The sequence below is a fragment of the Oryctolagus cuniculus genome, chromosome 7, assembly GCF_051225735.1.
Source record: "Oryctolagus cuniculus isolate XC-2025 breed Fujian yellow rabbit chromosome 7, ASM5122573v1, whole genome shotgun sequence".
Classification (NCBI taxonomy): domain Eukaryota; kingdom Metazoa; phylum Chordata; class Mammalia; order Lagomorpha; family Leporidae; genus Oryctolagus; species Oryctolagus cuniculus.
Genome location: NC_142873.1, coordinates 55,942,316 through 55,962,091, shown reverse-complemented (window position 1 = coordinate 55,962,091; position 19,776 = coordinate 55,942,316). Strand labels below are relative to the sequence as shown.

General features: G+C 42.4%; 1 protein-coding gene across 4 annotated transcripts in view; it reads left to right on the top strand.

Moving 5' to 3' along the window:
* SYCP1 (synaptonemal complex protein 1) overlaps nt 1-9,149 on the top strand; it is a 106,810-nt gene extending 97,661 nt beyond the window's left edge. The window contains exons 31-33 of one of the 4 annotated variants that reach the window (XM_008264617.5): nt 1,349-1,492; nt 8,171-8,257; nt 8,529-9,149. In XM_008264617.5, the coding sequence (XP_008262839.2) occupies nt 1,349-1,492; nt 8,171-8,257; nt 8,529-8,666 (369 nt within the window). In that variant the 3' untranslated portion in view covers nt 8,667-9,149. The remainder of the gene's footprint in view (nt 1-1,348; nt 1,493-8,170; nt 8,258-8,528) is intronic. The other 3 variants (XM_089300102.1, XM_008264616.5, XM_051856138.3) reach the window with 3 other exon arrangements.
* The last annotated feature ends 10,627 nt before the right edge of the window (nt 9,150-19,776 follow it).

Sequence of the window (19,776 nt, the reverse complement as noted above, 5' to 3'; positions counted from 1 at the left end):
TGGAGGAGCAACACAGGACCCTGCGCTGTTCTTTCGTCTGCTCGGCCCTCCCTGGGTTTGCTGCTGGTTCTTCCCGGGTTGGCTACTATCCCTTCCACCTCCGTGGAAGGGCAGTTCCCCCTGGCCACATTCCCCACTTCCGCAGGGGAGCGGCACACCGCAGGCCGGCTTTCTTGGGGGCTGCACAGGTGTTCCCTCAGATGTTCCCCTTAGATGTTCCCGGTGCATGCCGTCTCTCTCCTCCTTTATAGTCCTCCTCCGCCAATCCCAACTCGGCTGCCCACACGCCGAGTACGCTGCTCTCCTCCAATCAGTAGCAAGTCCTACAGTTTATTGGTTGAACTGGAGGCAGCTGTGCGGAAGCTGTTTACTTCTCTCCCAGCACCATATTGTGGGAGAGCAGATGCATAGAATAAGTCTTAATTCCAGTAACTCAGTCTAGTCCGGTTTGCTCCCCACAGAAAATAATGCGACATCACTGGAAATCAGATTGTCCCCTGTTTTGGTTCATTACTGTTTCTGCTTATCTTAGTTGTTATTGTGTGTTTTGTGACTTTTCTAGGCTAATTTTGTTTATAGTCTTTGCCGTATAATAGTCTTTGCCGTGAGTACTACTTAACTCTCTACTTGATTAGCTTTGTATTCACCTAATGTTTGAACAGAGATTTCCTTAAATGTCTGGAATCAATATATCTTTCAGTTCTTGCAAAGTACTCTATGTGTATATAAAGGCATGCCTTCAACAGTCAGCCAGGCAGTTGACAACTCTGCTGTAGCTTTCAATTTCTGCTTTTGCAATCCCTCAAGAACCTCCAGTGTCGAGAGTTAGGCTCTTCTCAGGTCTTTCCTGAGCTTGTGTAGAGCCCTACACACATAGGCAGTCATCCATATTTCTAGGCATATGTCAAAAGTTTTGCATGTATCACTTCCTAACCTTCCTTTTAAGGTTTTTGGTTGTTCTTTTGTTTATGTTTACTGTTAGTTTCTGTTTTAGATTGCTGCCAAATTAAAATACTTTACTTGTAATTGTTTTTGACAAATGTTGCCACCACCACCCTGCTCTGCTCCCCATGCACCACAAGTTAAGTCTTATTGAGTGAGCTCTCAGGTTGAATATAGTCAGCCTTGTGAGTTGAATTTTTCTTGTAAATTTTTTGAAGAAATTGAAATAATCTCTAATATCAAAAACATCTGAATTAAATGCTTATCCAAAATTTCTTCCTCATATACTTGCCAATAATGACAATCTATGATTGCTAATAAGACTCAAATTTCCTTGAAATGGTTTATTGAATTCTTTATTAATAATGTTTTATTTAATAATGTATTCTTTTTTATTCTTGGGTAGGTATATACAGTGAGGACACCAACAAAACTTAAAATACAGGAAAGAGAAAACAGGAATATACCTGCTGAAGAAAATACTAAAAAGAGAAAAGCAGTCTATGAATTTGATGTTAATTCAGACAGTTCGGAAACTACTGATCTTTTGGTAAAGATGTTACAAATAATGAATATTTATTATTTGTTTTTATTATCTACTATTTGTCTATATTGTTTCTTAGTGTATATGTATAGTATATAGATAGAACATAACCATTGCAATACTAAAATATAGTAAAGCTCTACTATAATACAAAGCCTTTTGCTTTTGTAGCATTTCAGAGAAATTAGGGTTAAATAATTTCCCTTAAAATTTCAGAAAACAGCATTGCCAAAGCAATCTATATGTCATAATTAACATTTTTAAAGACTTATTTATTTGAAAGAGTTAACACAGAGAGAGAAGGAGAGGCAAAGAGAGAGAGGTCTTCATCTGCTGGTTCACTCCCCAAATGGCCGCAATGGCTGGAGCTGTGCTGATCCAAAGCCAGGAGCCAGGAGCTTCCTCTGGGTCTTCCCACATGGGTGCAGGGGCCCAAGGACTTGGGCCATCTTCCACTGCTTTCCCAGGCCATAGCAGAGAGCTGGATCAGAGTGGAGCAGCTGGGATTTGAACTGGAGCCCATATGGAATGCCAGCACTGAAAGTGTCAGCTTTTCCTGTTATGCCACAGCTCTGGCACCGACATTGGAGATAATGAATCATTATCTTGTTTTCTAGCAAACAAGGGAGTTTTTACCAGATTTAAAAAAAAAAAAAAGATTTATTTGAAAGGCATAGTTACACACACACACACACACACACACACACACAGAGACACTAGTTAAAGTCCTGTCTGTACCACTTCTTTTTTTTTTTTTTTTTTCTGACAGGCAGAGTTAGACAGTGAGAGAGAGAGAGATAGAGAGAAAGGACTTCCTTTTTCTGTTGGGTCACCCCCAGGTGCTTCCTCCTGGTCTCCCATGTGGGTGCAGGGCCCAAGGATCTGGGCCATCCTCCACTGCACTCCCTGGCCACAGCAGAGAGCTGGACTGCAAGAGGAGCAACCAGGACAGAATCCGGCACCCCGACCAGGACTAGAACCCTGGGTGCCGGCGCGGAAGGTGGAGGATTAGCCTAGTGAGCTGTGGCGCCGGCCCCTGGCTGTACCACTTCTGATCCAACTCCCTGCCACTGCAGCTGGGAAAACAGCAGAGAACTTCCCAGGTGCTTGAACACCTGCACCAGTGTGGGAGACCCAGAGAAAACTCCTGACTCCTGGCTTTGGTCTGATCCACCCCAGCCATTGCAACCATTTGGAGAGTGAACCAATGGGTGGAAGACCTCTCTCTTTGTCTCTCTCTCTCCATGTAGGTCCACTGTGTCCCTCTAATTTGCACGGAGTTTGTAATTTGCATGGAGTTTCTCTGCTGTTTTTTCCCCAACTCTTCCCTGAGACTACACTCTCTCCACTTCTTTTAAACTATCTTCTAGACTAGAGCGATAAGCTCCCTCCCTGCTCTGCCATCTTAATCCCTCCCAATAAGTGCCAATAGCATGTTCTAAGAGTTATTTTCCTCTAGCATTTTGTATAACTAATTATTTACTCTCTTCACACATTTCAGTATATTCTAAAGGCATAATAATGTTTTTTTGAGATTAACTAATATTCATTTAATTTAGAGGATAAACCTTACCAAACTAAATGGAGCAATGTACAAAAAATTCTTAATGATGAAATTCCAGTTAAAGGCATATGCTTAATTATTTTCACTTATAAGATCTTTAAAATTTTCTGTTACTTTGAGACCCTCTTTTGTTAGCTTTCTGGAATAATAAGCAGTTGAAGTGTAAAAACTGTAATTGTTGAAATTAACTTATAGAATTTCTTTGTTGTATAGATAATGATTAACATCTTAACAAAACTTTGAACTTTACATAAATTCAGTTATTTATAACTAGTCTATACAGTATAAGTAGAGATAACGTTGCTTCCAATTTACAGATAAGAAACTGAGTCACACAAGATAACTTAGCTAGTTAAATCAACCACATTTGAAGACAATCTGGCTCCATAGCCTGTGTCATTTTACATAATAATTGCTAATTCAGATTGCAGATCAGATATATTAAAGTAGAATGAGAGTTAATAGAAAGAACATAAACTTTGGAATTAAACATTCCAAGGTTATAATTCCTGCTGTTTTTCTCATATCATGAATTTAGGCCAGTTTCTTGGTTGATCTGAGGCTTAAAATTTTTTGAAATGATTTCATCCTAATTTTTAAAAGAACGTTACCCTTTGTAGCACAATAAGCATAGTGGATTCATATATTGAAAGAGCTAAAAGAAGAAAAGTGCAACTGAGAATTCTTAAAAAAAAGATTTATTTTTATTTATTTGAAAGGCAGCATGAGAGACCTAGATGGAGAGACACAGAAAAAGATCTACCATCTGCTGGTTCACTCCCCAAATGGCTGTAATGGCCAGGGTTGGGCTAGGTGAAGCCAGAAGCCTGGCACCCCAACCAGGTCTCTTCATGTGGGTGGCAGGGGCCCAGATACTTGGGTCACCTTCTGCAGTTTTCCCAGGTGAAGTAGTTGGGAGCTGTATTGGAAGTAGAGCAGCTGGGACTCAAAGCCACCCTCTGATATGGGATGCTGGCTTTGCAGGTGGTGGCTTAACATATTGGGCCACAGTATCAGCCCCTTAATGAGAATTCTGTATCAAGGAAAACTGTCTTTCAAAAATGAGGTAGAATTTGAGATATCATTAGATAAATAAAAGCTGGTAGAGTATATAATACCACTAGGTCTGCTCTTCAGGAAATGCTAAAAGGGAGTCCTTTTGATTGAAAGGATATTAGTAACTCAAAGCTGTTTGAATAAATATCTCTGATAAAAATAAATACATGTCAGTTAATAAAAGCTGCTATTATAATTTTAATTTGTAACATTTTTACATTTTTATTTTCTACATGATTTTAGAGATATGCATAAAAATTTGGGCACAAAATGTATAAAGACATACTTTGTGAAATAAATAATGGAAAGGAAGGATGGAGCCATGTAGAAACAGAGGCTTTGTAGACTATTGAGCTTAAGTTGGTATAAATTCAAATCTGACTATCCTAACATTAGGATGTTAAATATAATCTCCATGATAACCACAGTGAAATTATATAATACAAAATGAAATCAGAATGGAATCAAAATGTTTAAGTAGAAAAGTCATCTAAGTACAAAAGGAGGCAGTATGAAGTAATTGGGGAATGGAGGCGTACTGAAAACAAATAGCAAAATGGAAGAATTAAGTCCCTTCTTATCAATAATTACTTTAAATGTAAATGGATTATACTCTGCAAACAAAACTCCTAGGTTGACAGTATAGACTTAAAGAACATGATCCAGGGTGCTAGTGCTTAGGATGCCAGCTAAGACTCTTGCTTCTCAAATCAGAGTGCCTGGGTTCAAGTCTTGGAAATGCCCTTGTTTTCAACTTGAATGCCTAAATTTAAAAAGATATCAAAATCACTTAGTGCTAAAAAATTGAATCCAATAACATATCAAAGGGATTATTTACCATAATTTAGTGAGATTTATCCCAGGATTGTCTGAGTGGTTCACCATGCTAAAAATTATTTAATGCAATAAATAATAAATAAATAATGAAGACAAGAAAGCCACACAATAATCTCAACATAGAAAAGGCTTTTGACGAAATCCAACACCCTTTGATGATAGAAAAACTCAGAAACTTAGAATGAAAATTCCTTAACACAATAACAGGTATTTATGAAAACTCCCACCTAACATTGTACTCAATGGTGAAAGACAGCTTTATCCTTAAGAGTTAGGATGAAACAGGATGCCCTTCTCTGTTGCTATTCAATATTGTACTGGAAATTCTAACTAGAACTAGTAGATAACAAAAAGAAACAGAAAGCATGTAAATGCAAAGAAAGGAGTAAAATAACTGTTTCCACACATGAAATGATTGTATAGAAAATTGCTCAGATCCTACTTTCTTGTAGATTCCACTTTCTTATAACTCCACTAGAGCTAATAAATGATTTCAGAAAAAATTGCAGAAAACAAGATCAATGCACAAGTTATGTTTCTATACACTAGCAATGAACAGTACAAAAAAGGAATTTAGAAAGCAATTTTTTATAATAACATCTAAAAGATTTAAATACTTTGAACAAATCTATAACTAAGGAAGGAAAAGACTTGTATCCTAAAAATTATAAAACACTGGAGAAAGAATGAAAGATGGCCTAAATAAATAGGAAAACATGTTCATGGATAGGAAGACTTAATATTTATTTATTTATTTATTTATTTATTTATTTATTTTTTTGACAGGCAGAGTGGACAGTGAGAGAGAGAGACAGAGAGAAAGGTCTTCCTTTGCCGTTGGATCACCCTCCAATGGCCGCTGCTGCAGCCGGCGCACCGCGCTGATCCGATGGCAGGAGCCAGGATCCAGGTGCTTTTCCTGGTCTCCCATGGGGTGCAGGGCCCAAGCACCTGGGCCATCCTCCACTGCACTCCCTGGCCATAGCAGAGAGCTGGCCTGGAAGAGGGGCAACCGGGACAGAATCCGGCGCCCCAACCGGGACTAGAACCCGGTGTGCCGGCGCCGCAAGGTGGAGGATTAGCCTATTGAGCCACGGCGCCGGCTCTTAATATTTATTTTTAAGATTTATTTATTTGAAAGGCCAGCTGACAGAGAGAGGGAAATACAGACATCTACTGATTCACTCCCCAAATGGCCACAATGGCTAGGGCTAAGCCAGGCCCAAAGCCAGGTGCTGGGAGCTTCTTCCAGGTCTTCCATGTTGGTAGTGGGGGCCCAAGTACTTGGGTCACCCTTGGCTGCCTTTTCAGGCACATTAACAGGAAACTGGATCGCAAGTGGAGCAGCTGGGACATGAACTGGCGCCCATATGGGATGCCAGTGTTGCAGGTGGCAGCTTTTACCTGCTATGCCATAAGCCACCAAGCCAGCCCCTAAATTACTTTTCTAAGCTGGTCAACTGGTGCATACTGGTTGTATGCATATCTGTAAAGACAGAAATGCTTTATTTATTGAACTTTGTGGAAAATCTGTTTGAATATTCTATCCATGAAGCCTCTGAAGTTTTTGTTAAGGGTAGCTTTAATAAAATGAAAAAGGTTATGTGACTGCTTATCTGAGTAAATTGTACAGCAAATTCATTAAGAAAACAGATTCTGGAGCCAGAATTCTGGAGTTCCACCTCTTATAAACTGTATAATCAAGGGAAAATTACTGAATTCCCCTTAAAATGGGGATAATAGTATACCTAGTATACCTACTTCATAAAATTGATGTGAGGATTAAAACTAATTAAAATATTGCCCAGAAATAGTAATAAATATGTGTTAACTATTATTTAGGGGATCTATAATTTCATAAATCAATAACTGACATTATGCTTTTTTATTTTGACAAAGTACATATAAAATTTACCATCTTAGCTATTTTAACTGCATAGTTCAGTATTATTAAATACATTCATACTATGTAATTATCACCACCAGTTCACCTCCATAAAACTCTTTTCATCTGACAAAACAGAAATATTATAGCCATTAGATAATAATTCAGCATTCTGTCTCCCCTCTAATCCCTGGCAACCACCATGCTACTTTCTATAATTGCTCTAAGTATCACATATAAGTAGGATCATATATTTTTTGTGTGATTGGCTTTTTTCACTGAGTGTGTCTTTAAGGTTCACCCAAGTTGTAGTACATATCAGATTTTCCTTCCTTTTTAAGGCTAAATAATACTCCATTATTTATATATACAACATTTTTTATCCATTCATCTATTGGTAGGCTCTTTTTTTTTTAAAAAAATATTTATTTATTTATTTATTTGGGAGGCAGAGTTACAGAGGGAGGGAGAGACAGGGAGAGAGAACTCTTCCATCCTCTGGCTCACTCTCTAAATGGCCACAACGGCCTGAGCTGGGCTGATTCAAAGCCAGGAGCCTCTTCTGGATCTCCCATGCAGGTACAGGGCCCTAAGCACTTGGGCCATCTTCTACTGCTTTCCCAAGCCATCAACAGGGAGCTTGATTGAAAATGGAGCAGTTGGGACCTGACCTGGTGCCCAAATGGGATGCTGGCACTGCAGTTGGAGGCTTAACCTAACTATGCCACAGTGCTGACCCCTGTTGGTAGACTCTTGGTTCCTTCCACATTTTAGCTAATGTGAATAATGCTTCTGTGAACATGGATGTTCAACGATCTCTTCAACACCCTGCTTTCAATAATTTTGGGTGTATCACCTCTTGGCCTTTTGGCCAAGATCAAGTGCAATTATTTTGGGTGTATACCTAGAAGTGGAATTGCTGGATCATAGACAATATAAATCTATAGGATTATAAGTACTTATTATAATGTCTAATAAGTTTGAGTAAGCAGGATGAAGGGGAAGGAAATAAAGTGGTAGTGTAATAACACTCTGAAATAGAAATCAGTAGAAAAATGCTACACATATGCATCTTGTATTTTACATATAATAGAATAAAAATCTAGATCCTGCTTGATTTGAGGCTTAACATACTAAAGGATTTAGATTGAGCTTATATTTTGTTGTTGTTTTCTTTCTTTCTTCTCTTTTTTCTTTCTCTTTTTCTCTCCCTTTCCTTCTTCATCCTTTCTACCTATTCTCTTCTTCTCCTTATTCTACATTTTGTCATTTTATGTGATAAAACATTTTAGAGATATTAGTGTCATAGCCCAACATTATACTTTTGTATTTTTCTTTTAAGAGCATGGTTTCAGAGGAAGAGGCATCAAAAAAACTGCACAAGAAAACTAATTCATCAGCTCATTTTTATACCAGAACACCAAAAAAGGTAGCTTTTGAATTTCATTTCAGAAAACAAATTTTGAAAGCTTGACTGTCTTTTGAAATAAATTTATTTCTTGCAAGTTTACCAAACCCTCTTATGAGTTCCAGTAGTCTCTTAGTGGAATCTTTTGGTTCCACTATATTTAGAATTGTCACCTGCAAACAGGGATAATTGACTTTCTCCTTTCCAATTTGAAAAAAGCAAAAACAAAAACAAGTTATATTATGAAGTTATATTGAAGTTATATTATGATTTTATTTTCTTTTGTATTCAGACCCCTTCATATCCAACAAACCCTGGATCTACACTGAAGTTTGGAGCTATGAGAAAAATACAAGAGGACCGTTGGGCTATGCTTGCTAAAACAGATAGGCGAAGAAAACTAAAAGAAGCAGAAAAGCTGTTTGTTTAATTTCAGAAAATCACTGTATTAAGGTACCCAATAACTTCAAAGTTAGAGTTAATTTTTTCTTATTATTTTCCTATGAGCTAAACTTAATATTGTCATTGAGACTTTAAAATATTTGCGTAAAATTTTTTCTTTGAATTTTTGCCCAAGTGTTAAATATCTAGATAGTACCTAAAAATTTATAATTATGTTTTGATATTTTGATGATTGCATTTTGTTGTTACCTTTTTGTACCTATGAAAATTGTTTTCAAATTCTTAAAGTTAGCCTTTGAATGCTAGAAATGTTTTATTGAGATTTCTTCTTTATTCTTTACCATTAAAACGTTTTAGATGCAAATAAGTGTTTCTTATTTGTTCCGTAAGTTCAGCTGAAAAGCTAATCATACTTTTGAGAGTGTTACTGATCTTCAAAATATTGAAAGCACTTAAGTGGATTTTTATACTTCTTAAGTAGCTTTGATTTTCTATTTATGAAATTGACAGATGGCTTTTATTGGCAGGAAAAAAAAGGCTATACCAGTATAAGTTCTTGAAATACTTAATTTTTCCACATTCATGAAGCAAATACTTATTGAGTGTCTACTAAGAATTAAACATGGATCTAGATGCAGAGAGCTGACACTGAACAAAACAGAAAAATAAACTCTCTCATTTCCTGGAGATTAATTCTAGTGAGGGGGAATAGACAACACAATAAATAACCAAAACTAATAGTATATTACTTAATGATAACTGCTAAGGGGAAAAATAAAACAGAAAAGTATTAGAGAATACGAAGGGAGTTGAAATTTTACAGATGGTAGCTTTCATGGAAGTGACATTTGAGTGAAGATCTGATGAAATATGAATCTCAATCTATCTAGGGAAAGAATTTCCTTGGCAGAAGGAACAGGAAGTATAAAGGCCTGGAGGTGAAGGTATGCCTAGAGTATCAAGGAAGGGGCAGAGAGGCTAGTGAGACTCAAGGGTAGCGAGCAAAAAGAACAGAATAAAGAGAAGGCCTGGCAGTTAATGGTATGGAGATTTTGTTTGAGCAGGTAATGTAGAGTTTGTAGGTCATTGTCAGAACTTTGGCTTCTACCCTGAATAAGTTGTAGATAACAGTAGATGTTTTGAGCAAAGGAGAGCCATGTTTTAATGAAACATTTCTGGCTACTATATTAAGAATACATTGAAAAGAGAGCAAAGGACTTAAAAAAAAAGAGAAAAAACAGGAGGTTATTTTAGTAATGCATTTGAGAGATGATAGTAGTTTGAGCAAACATAAGAGAGGCAGAGGAGTAAAGTTGTTAGCTTTAGGACCTATTTTGAAGATTAGATGAGGCATGAAAGAGTGGGAAAAAAACTTTAATGTTTTTGGCTTGAGCAGTATAGTTCTGCAATGTTAGGTTTGAAATGCCCATTTAGACATCCAAATAGTGATCAAAAGTAGGATTAGAGCTAGATATAAATTTAGACATTGACAGTTAATTTAAAGTTGTCAGACTGGATGAGGACATGTTCAGTCATAGAAGTAACTATACCTAGAAAAGAGAAGAAGTCAGAGAGATGAATAGGAGCCATCAAAGTAGCAAGAATAATTGTACAACAACTGGAATTGTAGTTTCCTGGAAGTCAGGCAAAAAAGTATTCAAAGAGCCAGGAGTGATAAATTATGTTATATGCTGCTCAGAGATAAAGTAATATTGGTTAATGTAGTATTGGTAAGAGGTGATTGGTAATCTTAGTAGAAGTATTAGTGAAATAGAGCTTGATTGGAAGGATTTTAGGAGAGAATGGGGGAAAAAGAAGTGGAGATAGCTATTTCTGCCAAACAAGGGTAGGGAATGTCTGGCTCATGAACTGTAGAGGCCAGCAAAATCATTTGATCTGGCCCTGCTAAGGCAACCACAGACGGGACTTGAAATTAAATAAATCTAGGACCTCTTTTCATAGAAACATATATTTACAATGAATCATAATAACTAATTTTGAGGGATAAGCAACCAGGTTCTTGGTAACACAACCTTGCAACAGTTAGGCCTTTCCAGGAAAACAGAGCCAATCCAAGATTTACATAACGGATAATAAAGAGATAGTACAGGAGATTTGGAAGCTAAAATTCTAAGGATTAGAAAGCTGGGACCAAGGAATCTGGTGAGGACTTAGAGTACAAAGTAGGTCAAGACCAATGTTCAGTAAAACCATTAAGCAGATTTCCATCGTCAATCTTTTTCATTCTTTTCTGTTATTCCTTGGTTAGATGTGGCCCACCCCCACTAGGGAGGGCGATCTGCTTATTAGTTTATCTATGCACATTTTAAGACTTGTTAGGACAAAGGTTTTAGGGATCTATTCTTGTCTTCCTCACAGTGAAAACTCTTAGCAGAGTGTTGCTCTCATATTGGGACTGACAGGCAGCCAAAGCAGTCTGCGATCCAGAGCATAGAGCTGAGGAGCTGAGCGCCTGGGCTCAGGTCTTGTAGGACCACTGTCTTGCCTGAGGCTTGAGTACATATCTGGGTCTGTTGCTCTGAGGCATACTCAGGCAGCTCTGGCCCAGGAGACTAGGATGTGTGGGTGCTTCTGATCTTGAGGGGCTGGGCACACACGACCATGGCTTCAGGGCTGAAGGAGTGGTGCCAGGGCTGGGACCCCGAGGAGCAGGGCACAGTGGCAATTCAGGTCTTCACACAGCACGGCCTCGAGCACTGTGGGATAAAGGGCCACACAGTGGTGACTGTGGACTCAGATGGTGGATCATGGCAGAACCAAGGCCGTGTAAGACCACACAGAGCAGCAGCCAGCTCCCAGGAACAGCATGAGGCTGCTTAGGAGTGGACCTGGGTGGGGGAGCAGTGCAGGCAGGACGTCACTCCCCAGCAAGGTGAGGTGCCTCAGCAGTAAATTCTGTGTAGGCTGTGGGAACAGGTAGGAGGGGGCATCTTCTCCCAGAGGCAGAGGAAGGTCTTGAGCTGAGGTCTTGATAGGGAATGAGGCCACTTTGGCCATTGGCAGCTGAAGATGATTAACCAGAGAAGGGCGCTGAAGTCTATTTATACATCATTTATTGCAGTTCCATTAAAAGAGTAGCTCTGCTAACGGGTCCTTAAGAGAAAAGGGGGATTTGATTGTGGGTATGGTGACGGGAGAGGCTCAAAGAGCAATGTGTGCATAGCTGTCAGAAGCCTGGTGGGGTTCCTTGGACTGGTTGCTTTCCCAGTCTCCTGGCCAGAAGCCCAGAGTGCCTGCCCAGCAAAGGCAACAGTGTGTCAGCCCCCACATCTCCAACCAGGACCAGTCCCTGTGCATCTTCATGGCTCTGGGTGCCTGGCCCTCCCCAGGGCCTGTTCTGCAGGAGGACAGAGGCTATTTACCAGTTACTTCCAAGGAATTCAGGTCCTGACCTAGCTCCCGTGCCATTCCCCAAACAACAGAAAGAAACTTTGTAGGGATAAAGACCACACAGGTAGGTTAGGGCCTTCCCTTTAAAACCAATCGCTCAGGACCGCAGGGATGGCTTCAGTCCTGAGAGCGAGAACGCGGGCTTCTCCCTCCCGCTCATGCTCATCTCCTCCCTGTCCCCTCACCCACCCCCTACTGCCTGCAGCGGCCTTCCTAGGACCCCCACATGCGCTTCCTCCTGGGAGAAACTCGCGCCCTCCAAGGGGTCGGAGCGGAGCGTCGGAGCCCCGGGCAGGCCTGGCACCCAGAGACCGGGCAGCGACATTTTAGCACAGAAGAGAAGCATGGCATTCCCACTTGCTGTGTCCTGGAGCCCAGTCTGGGTAGGGAGAAGGCGCCGCGGTTTCGGCCCCGCCTGGGACTGCCTGGCGGGACTGCGTCAGAAGAACGGGTGGCGGAGGACGGAATCCGCAGATCGCTGGGAACAACACGCTCCCGGCCACTCGGGACCCACCGTGCTGGGCGTGGACGCCGTGTAGCCCCAGCCGGAAGGGGACGGAAGCGTGGAGCGGCGCCAATCTCACCTTTGCCGCCAGCTGCCAGGAGACTCTGGCAAGGCCTGGGAGATCTTTCAACCCAGAAGTCACCTGAGGACGTGAAGAGGTCAATTGCCAGGTCGCTGGGCCCTGGGCGGCGGGGCCAGGACCACAGACGTCAGCGGCGGGCGCAGCTGCATGGGCCGGCTCGGGGCGAACAGGAACCCGAGCTCGGCCACCTGATTCCGTGCATGGGCGATTTCCCTGAGGACCGGGCCGCTCTAGAATCCAGTTCCTGGACCCAGATCTCGGGTTGTGGAAGAGAGGGGGGGTCGCGGACGCGAGGTCCCAGGTGCGGCGGGCAGGAGGGACGCCGGCAGCCCGAGATCTGCGGAGCTGCCTTCCCGGGACAGGAGCGTCCTCTCCCCTAACGCAGAGACCGCAGTGGACACCAAGGCCCCTGCACCGTGGGCTCTGCCTTCGGGCTGGGCTCGCGGGGCATGCCCGGGGCTCCGGGGCGGGAGGAGTTGCAGAGCAGCGGCCCGAGGAGAAGGGGGCTCGGCCTCTCGGGACCGGGTTCCCTGACACTGAGCGCGGAGGGCCGGGTTCAGCAGAGAGCGCTCACTTGACACCTGGACACCAGCACGGGACTCTAGGCTCAGCCCAGGGCACGGAGGGCCTCGTGAGTCCCCGCTCCTTGGACTCCTGTCCACGCCTTTCCCAGTGACACGCAGGACGCCGCCCCCCCCCCCCCACCCCGACTCGCCGTCGCTCTGCTACTCAGGCCTCTGCCGGGGAGAATGAGCTTGATCCACAGTGGAGTCGGCACAGGGAAGAGCTTTCCGGCCTCCTGGCGAATGTCCACCTGCAGGGCCTGAGTTTCCGCTCCCAGGTGAAGTTCCCGCCTCGACCCAGAACAGCGCCGTCCTCTTCCTTGCAGTTGCTCTCCCATTGCCCAGAGGGCGCTGTGAGTTTTGGAAGATTTGTGATTTACTGGAGTTGCCCTTTCTCCAACTTCTTTTCTTCCTCATCCCTCTCTATGGTCCACATCATCCTGGCCTTTTCTTCCACACTCACTTTAAAAATTATTTATCTACTTATTTTAAAGGCAGTGTTACAGAGAGAGGGAGAGAGAAGAGCTATCTTCCATTTGCTGGTTCATTCCCCGAATGCCCAGGAGACTCACTCCGAGGCTTCAGCCCACACCTGCAGCCAGGTGTCGCTGAAACAGGAGCAGCCAAGGATGGTCTTGCCCGAACCGTCAGGAATTGAGGGTCTTTGTCTCAGCTTTGGGAGTCAACTCCAAACTTGTTTGAAGATTGCGTTCAATGCCTCACACCAGTGGATTTGAATGTCTTTTCAGTGGTGTTTGGAGAGGTGGGGAAGCATCTTCCAGCCATAAAAGCAGTTGATGACTTTACAGTACTTCTTCTCTGTGCTGGAATCAGTCAGCAGGTGGTAAATGGAAAAGTTGGGTGGCTCAAGCCCACTGCAGGATATCCCAGACCTTATCTAGTTCATTTCATGGTTTCTCATTTTCTCATTTTTTCTCATTTACCAAACTCAGGGGTGGCCTAGTGGTTAATTCACTAGGTTTGGTTGGGACACTTGCATCCAATATCAGAGGGCCTGTTTTGGAGAACTGGCTCAGCTCCTGATTCCAGCTTCCTGCTAATGCTCAAGGAGGCAGGCAGTTGATAATGGTTCAAGGAGTTGGGTCCCCGCAACCCACATAGGCCACCAGATGGAGTTCCTTCTTCCAGGATTTGTCTCCCAGCCTAGGCCTTTATGAGGATTTGAGTGAACCAGGAGATGGGCTCTGTCTCCCTCTCTCTGACTCTCTAGATGTTTGTGTCTGTCTCTCTCTACCTCTCATATAAAAATTAACACAGAAATTTAGCAAAGTCCCTAGACTTGCTTTCCTCCTTCAGTCAGGAAGTTTGCCCTGTAGCCCTCATTTCAATGGCCTCTTTTTCCTAGGTCTGTGGGTGACACTGGCGAGGCTGTGATGTCATTGTCTCCAAGTGTACATTGAGCTCCGCCCTCTCTGGTGTTTCCCCTCTGCCCTTACCTGATGCCACTGCTCTTCCTGCACTACATGGAGAATGAAGATGACCTTGACCTCACTTCTCTGCTGTCTGGATTCCAAGATGATTCCCAGGGTCACAGGGGATCACCTGTAGAGATCACCAACTTCCATGACTCTGTGTTGGTCACCTCAACACATAGTGCTAACCCCACCATCAGAGGACACCACCAATTATTTGAGTTTATCCCATCCTGACTTTAAAACAATGCAATAGACTTATTCATCAAACAGTCATCTATTTGCAGATAGATGGAGCAATCAGTACGGGACAAATTCCCACTATTATTTGTATCTTGCATTCATGTGCTACTTTTGTTACAATTGATGAAACAGTAGAGGACATTATTACTAACTAATGTCAACAGTTTGCTTTAGGATTTATTCCTTCGGTTGTAGTGTTCTGTGAGTTTCAGACGTGAGTAATGCCATGACCTCCAATACGTGAATGTCTAGCATGTCAAAATCCAAAATACATTCGTTCCATCTCAACAGCCTCAAATGTCTTAAATCATTCCAGTACCAGCTCTCACAGGTGATCTCCAAAGTCTCATCTAAATATCGTTTAAATCATATATGAGAAAGACTTGAGGTAGCAATCATCTTATTGAAAAATTCCCCTAGGACCAGTGCTGTGGCATAGCAGGTAAAGCCGCAGCCTGCTGTGCTGGCATCCCATATGGGCACCGGTTCTAGTACTGGCTGCTCCACTTCCAATCCAGCTCTCTGCTGTGGCCTGGGAAAACAGTAGAAGATGGCCCAAGTCCTTAGGCCCCTGAACCTGCATAGGAGACCCAGAAGAAGCTCCTGGCTCCTGGCTTTGGATTGGCAAAGCTCCAGCCATGGCAACCAATTGGGGAGTGAACCAGTGGATGGAAGATTCTCTCTCTCTCTCTCTCTCTCTCTGCCTCTCCTCTCTCTGTGTAACCCTGACTTTCAAATAAATAAATAAATTTTTAAAAAAATTCCCCTATAACTATGAACATGTGAAACTCGGCAAGATATGTGCTTCCAAAATACACTGGTGCGAGTGGCACGGGATAGATGTTGCCTTTCCAAAGTGGAGGGAGCGGCTGGCGATACCCGTTAGATCTTGAGACTCAAGAATAGTTCTCTTTGGTTCCAACACACTGCCAACTGGGCCCACTAGGGTGGCAGCATCTCACCAGCAGTCTGGAGAGCCTCTGCTCAGTGAAGTTTGCCCCAAGATTTCTGCTCGGCTGTCTGGCCTGTGAGAGCAGAGGCCATATCTGAGTCAATTGAGGTCACTTTCCTCTTTTTGAAGAAAACGGCGTATTCCCAGCTGATCCACTCCATGACTCTGCTTCCCATTCCAAGGAGGCTGACAGCCCTCCTTTCTTTCAACCCCATCCTCCCAGTTTAAACTAGCAGCATTCTGCCCACGTAATCCCATAAACTCGTCATCAGTGACAGCCCAGCCACACCCTGGTGTTCTCTTTAGAACTCATTCTCCTTTGTTGTAATAAGACAGGCTGACGATTTTTCAAATCTTCATATTCTAGTTGCTTTTTTGCGCAGAATTCCCTGAATTTCTCTCTTTTCGAATTTTAGGATAAATAATCAGAAGGCCAGCCATTCCTTCAATGCACTGCTGAGAAATTGCTTCCATTAAATGTTCAATTGCATTGCTTGCAAGTTATACTTTCTATAGAACAGTTTAGCCAAGCTGTCTGCCTCTTAAAAACAAGGTCCACCTTTCCACCGGTCTTCAATCATATATCCCTCACTTCCATTACAGTCCTCACCAGAGTCCCCGTTTCCATCCGCCGCCTAGTATGCACCTCAGAGCTCTTCCAGCTTCCACCTGTTTCCCAGGTGCAGAGCTGCTTCCGTATGTGGAAGAATTCATTAGACCTGCACCTCATGTCTCGGGAGCACAATCTGTCTCTCTGTGTCAAGAATGACCCTGCAAGGACTTACAGGATATGGACAGCTGTCCATCAAGATTCATGGAGGATGGGTTCCAGGACCCCTTACAGACACTAAAATCACTGGTGCTCAAGTCCTGTACATGAAATGGTGTAGTATTTACATCTGACCTGGACGTTCTCCCATAGGCTTTCAGTCATCACCAGGTTACTTATGATACTAATATAATACTAATATAAATACTGTGCATGTGATGTGCTATTTATAGATTATAAGAGGAAAAAGTTTGTACATGCTCAGTACAGATGCATTTTTACAAAAATTTTTTTTTAAAATTCACTGATGGTAGAATCTGCAGATGTGGACCAACAGATTCTGGGGGCTTCCCATATGAAAAATAAGGAACTGTGTCATGTGGTCGTGTGGGCTAAGTCCCAAGCCCTGCTGGCAGGTAGCTGGGCAGCCAAGAGAGACTGTGGTTCCAGCCTGAGTCCTAAGAGCAGGAATGGAAAATATTGGGCTCCATCAGGCAGGGTTTCCCTCTGTTTGCTGCCATTTGGGGAGTGAACCACCAGATGGCAGCTGTTTCTCTTTCTCTCTCTCTTACTGCCTCTCCCTCTTCTCTGCAGCAGCCTTTCAAAAAAATCTTAAAAACACACCCACACACACACACACACACACAAAACAAAACAAAAACAAGCTCAAACAACCATGTGCAGGCACTGTGACACAGTGGGTTAAGCCACCACTGATGACTCTGACATTCCATATCAGAGTGCCTGGTTCAAGACCTGGATGCTTGTTTCCAACCCAGCATTCCTGCTTATGGTGGGAGGCAGCTGCAGATGGCTCAAGTTCTTGGATTCCTGCCACCTGTGTGGGGGACCCACATCGAGCTCCTGGATCCTGACATCAGCCTGGTCCAACCGTGGTTGTTGCAGGCATTTGGGAAGTTAGTCGGCAGATGTAACATCTCTTTCTATCTGTCACTGTCTCTCTCCCTCCTCTCTTCCCTGCAAATAAATAAGTAAATAAATATTTCAAACATTATTAAATCTCAATATTTAAATGTTTGATGAGTTATTTGTTGTAATGGATTATAACATTGAAATAAAAAAATTCAAGTGATATAGAAAAATTCAATGGTATAGACTAAAACTAAATTTGGGGTAAACTTATACTTTGGGGTAAGAATTTCTTTCTTTCTTTCTTTCTTTCTTTCTTTCTTTCTTTCTTTCTTTCTTTCTTTCTTTCTTTCTTTCTTTCTTTCTTTCTTTCTTTCTTTCTAACTACAGAATGCTAGTAACCACAGTATTCAGGAAGAATTGCATGAGAAATCTTCCAGTGTACAAACATGAATATAGTAATTGCTATAGTCAGGATGGTTAACCAGTGGTAAAATTTTTAAAAGAAAGCGGTCTTAGGATATTTATATGTTCTCAAAGAGGCGCTCACCAAAGTTTTTTTTTTTACAACTCTGATATTTTATTTTATGAATGTAGTCACTTTTACAAAACTAAAAGCAGATATCAAAGCCAGCAAAGAGTTTGTAGAATCTCTGCACCAATTTTCATCTTTGTCAGTGATGATGAAATTGGTATACAAGGTAAAACCAGGCACAGGCTGATTTCTTTCTTGGTCATATTTGACCAGGGAAGAGGGTCTGTTTTGGAGCTACTAAATAACTTTTCATAAACACTGATCATTTTCTGAGAACCAATTTGGTTTGTTGAACAAAGTAAAGATTTCATTTATTTATTTTTTCTGCTCTTTGGCATTTTATTTTTTGCTTCTTAGTATTTCTTTTTTGCTTTTTACTTTTGTATTTCTATTTTTTGGGCATTTTCCTTTTAAAAAAAACACTGAACTGAAATATAGAATGTGGATGTTTTGGGATCTGAATAAAATCTTTTAAAATTAAATTAAATTAATTAATTTATTTGAAAGGTAGAGTTACAGACAGTGAGAGGGAGAGACAGAGAGAGAGGTCTTCCATTCACTGGTTCACTCCCCAAAGGCCCACAACGGCTGGAGCTAGGCCAATCTGAAATTAGGAGCCAAGAGCTTCCTCTGGGTCTCCCATGCAGGTGCAGGGGCCCAAGGACTTGGGCCATCTTTCACTGCTTCCTAGACCATGGCAAAGAGCCGGATCAGAAGAGGAGCAGCTGGGACTAGAACGGGCACCCATATGGGATGCTGGTGCCACAGGTGGAGGATTAACCTACTGCACCACATCACCAGCCCTTGAGTGAAATCTTTTGAGACCCTAGTTACCCTGCAGAACACAAGACATTCCTAAGCCTACTCAGTGGTGTGCTCATTACTGGTGCAGACCGCAGGATGTCTAAGGCAGCTACTGTATTCCTAAAGCAAAGCCCATGTCACCCACAGGCTCCTGGTGTCTGCGGATGCTGTTGCTTCTGCAGCCTCCCTGACTGGGTTTTCTCAGAGACCTATCACTGGAGCTCAACCCAATGTTCTTGCCATACATGCTCTGATACTTTACAGGTGATTTACACTGAGCGAGATTCTCTGGGCAGCAGCCTGGTCATGGTGCTCCCCCCACCCCTACTTGTTCCAGCTTAAATAAGGGAAGTGCGGTTCAGTTCTGCAAGGTTGATAGCTTTCATGTCTCATATTGTTAGAAAGATCACTTGCTGACTAGCAACGTGCTAAGATACTGGCCTTAAATTCGGATCAGATCTCTCAGTATTAGTTAAAATAATATAAAGCAAAAACAAAGTCTAGCCTATTAGGCTAGATTCACGAGGAAACATGAATATGAACGATGTACAGACAGCCAGACCATCACTGAATGGCGCTGAGAGGAGGCAGCCCTCTTGCTGGAACACACTCCCCTCCCTGTATCTGACTTCATGAAAGGACAACTGCGGGGTCATTTTCTTCTGTAGAGATAGGAAAAAGGAAGCAAGACAGCTAGGCTGAGAGAAACAGGGGCGGCCCACTCCGTGCTGCATTTGGTTTCTTGATCTCTTTTTATATTCTGGTTATTAATCCTTTACCAGTGCACAGTTTGCAAATAATTTTTCCCATTCTGTCAGTTGCCTTTTCACTTTCCTGAGTGTTTCTTTTGCAGTACAGAACCTTCTCAAATTTATGTAATCCCATCTGTTAATTTGGCTTTGATTGCCTGTGTCCCTGGGATCTTTTCCAAGAACTCTTTGCCTGTGCCAATGTCTTACAGGGTTTCCCCA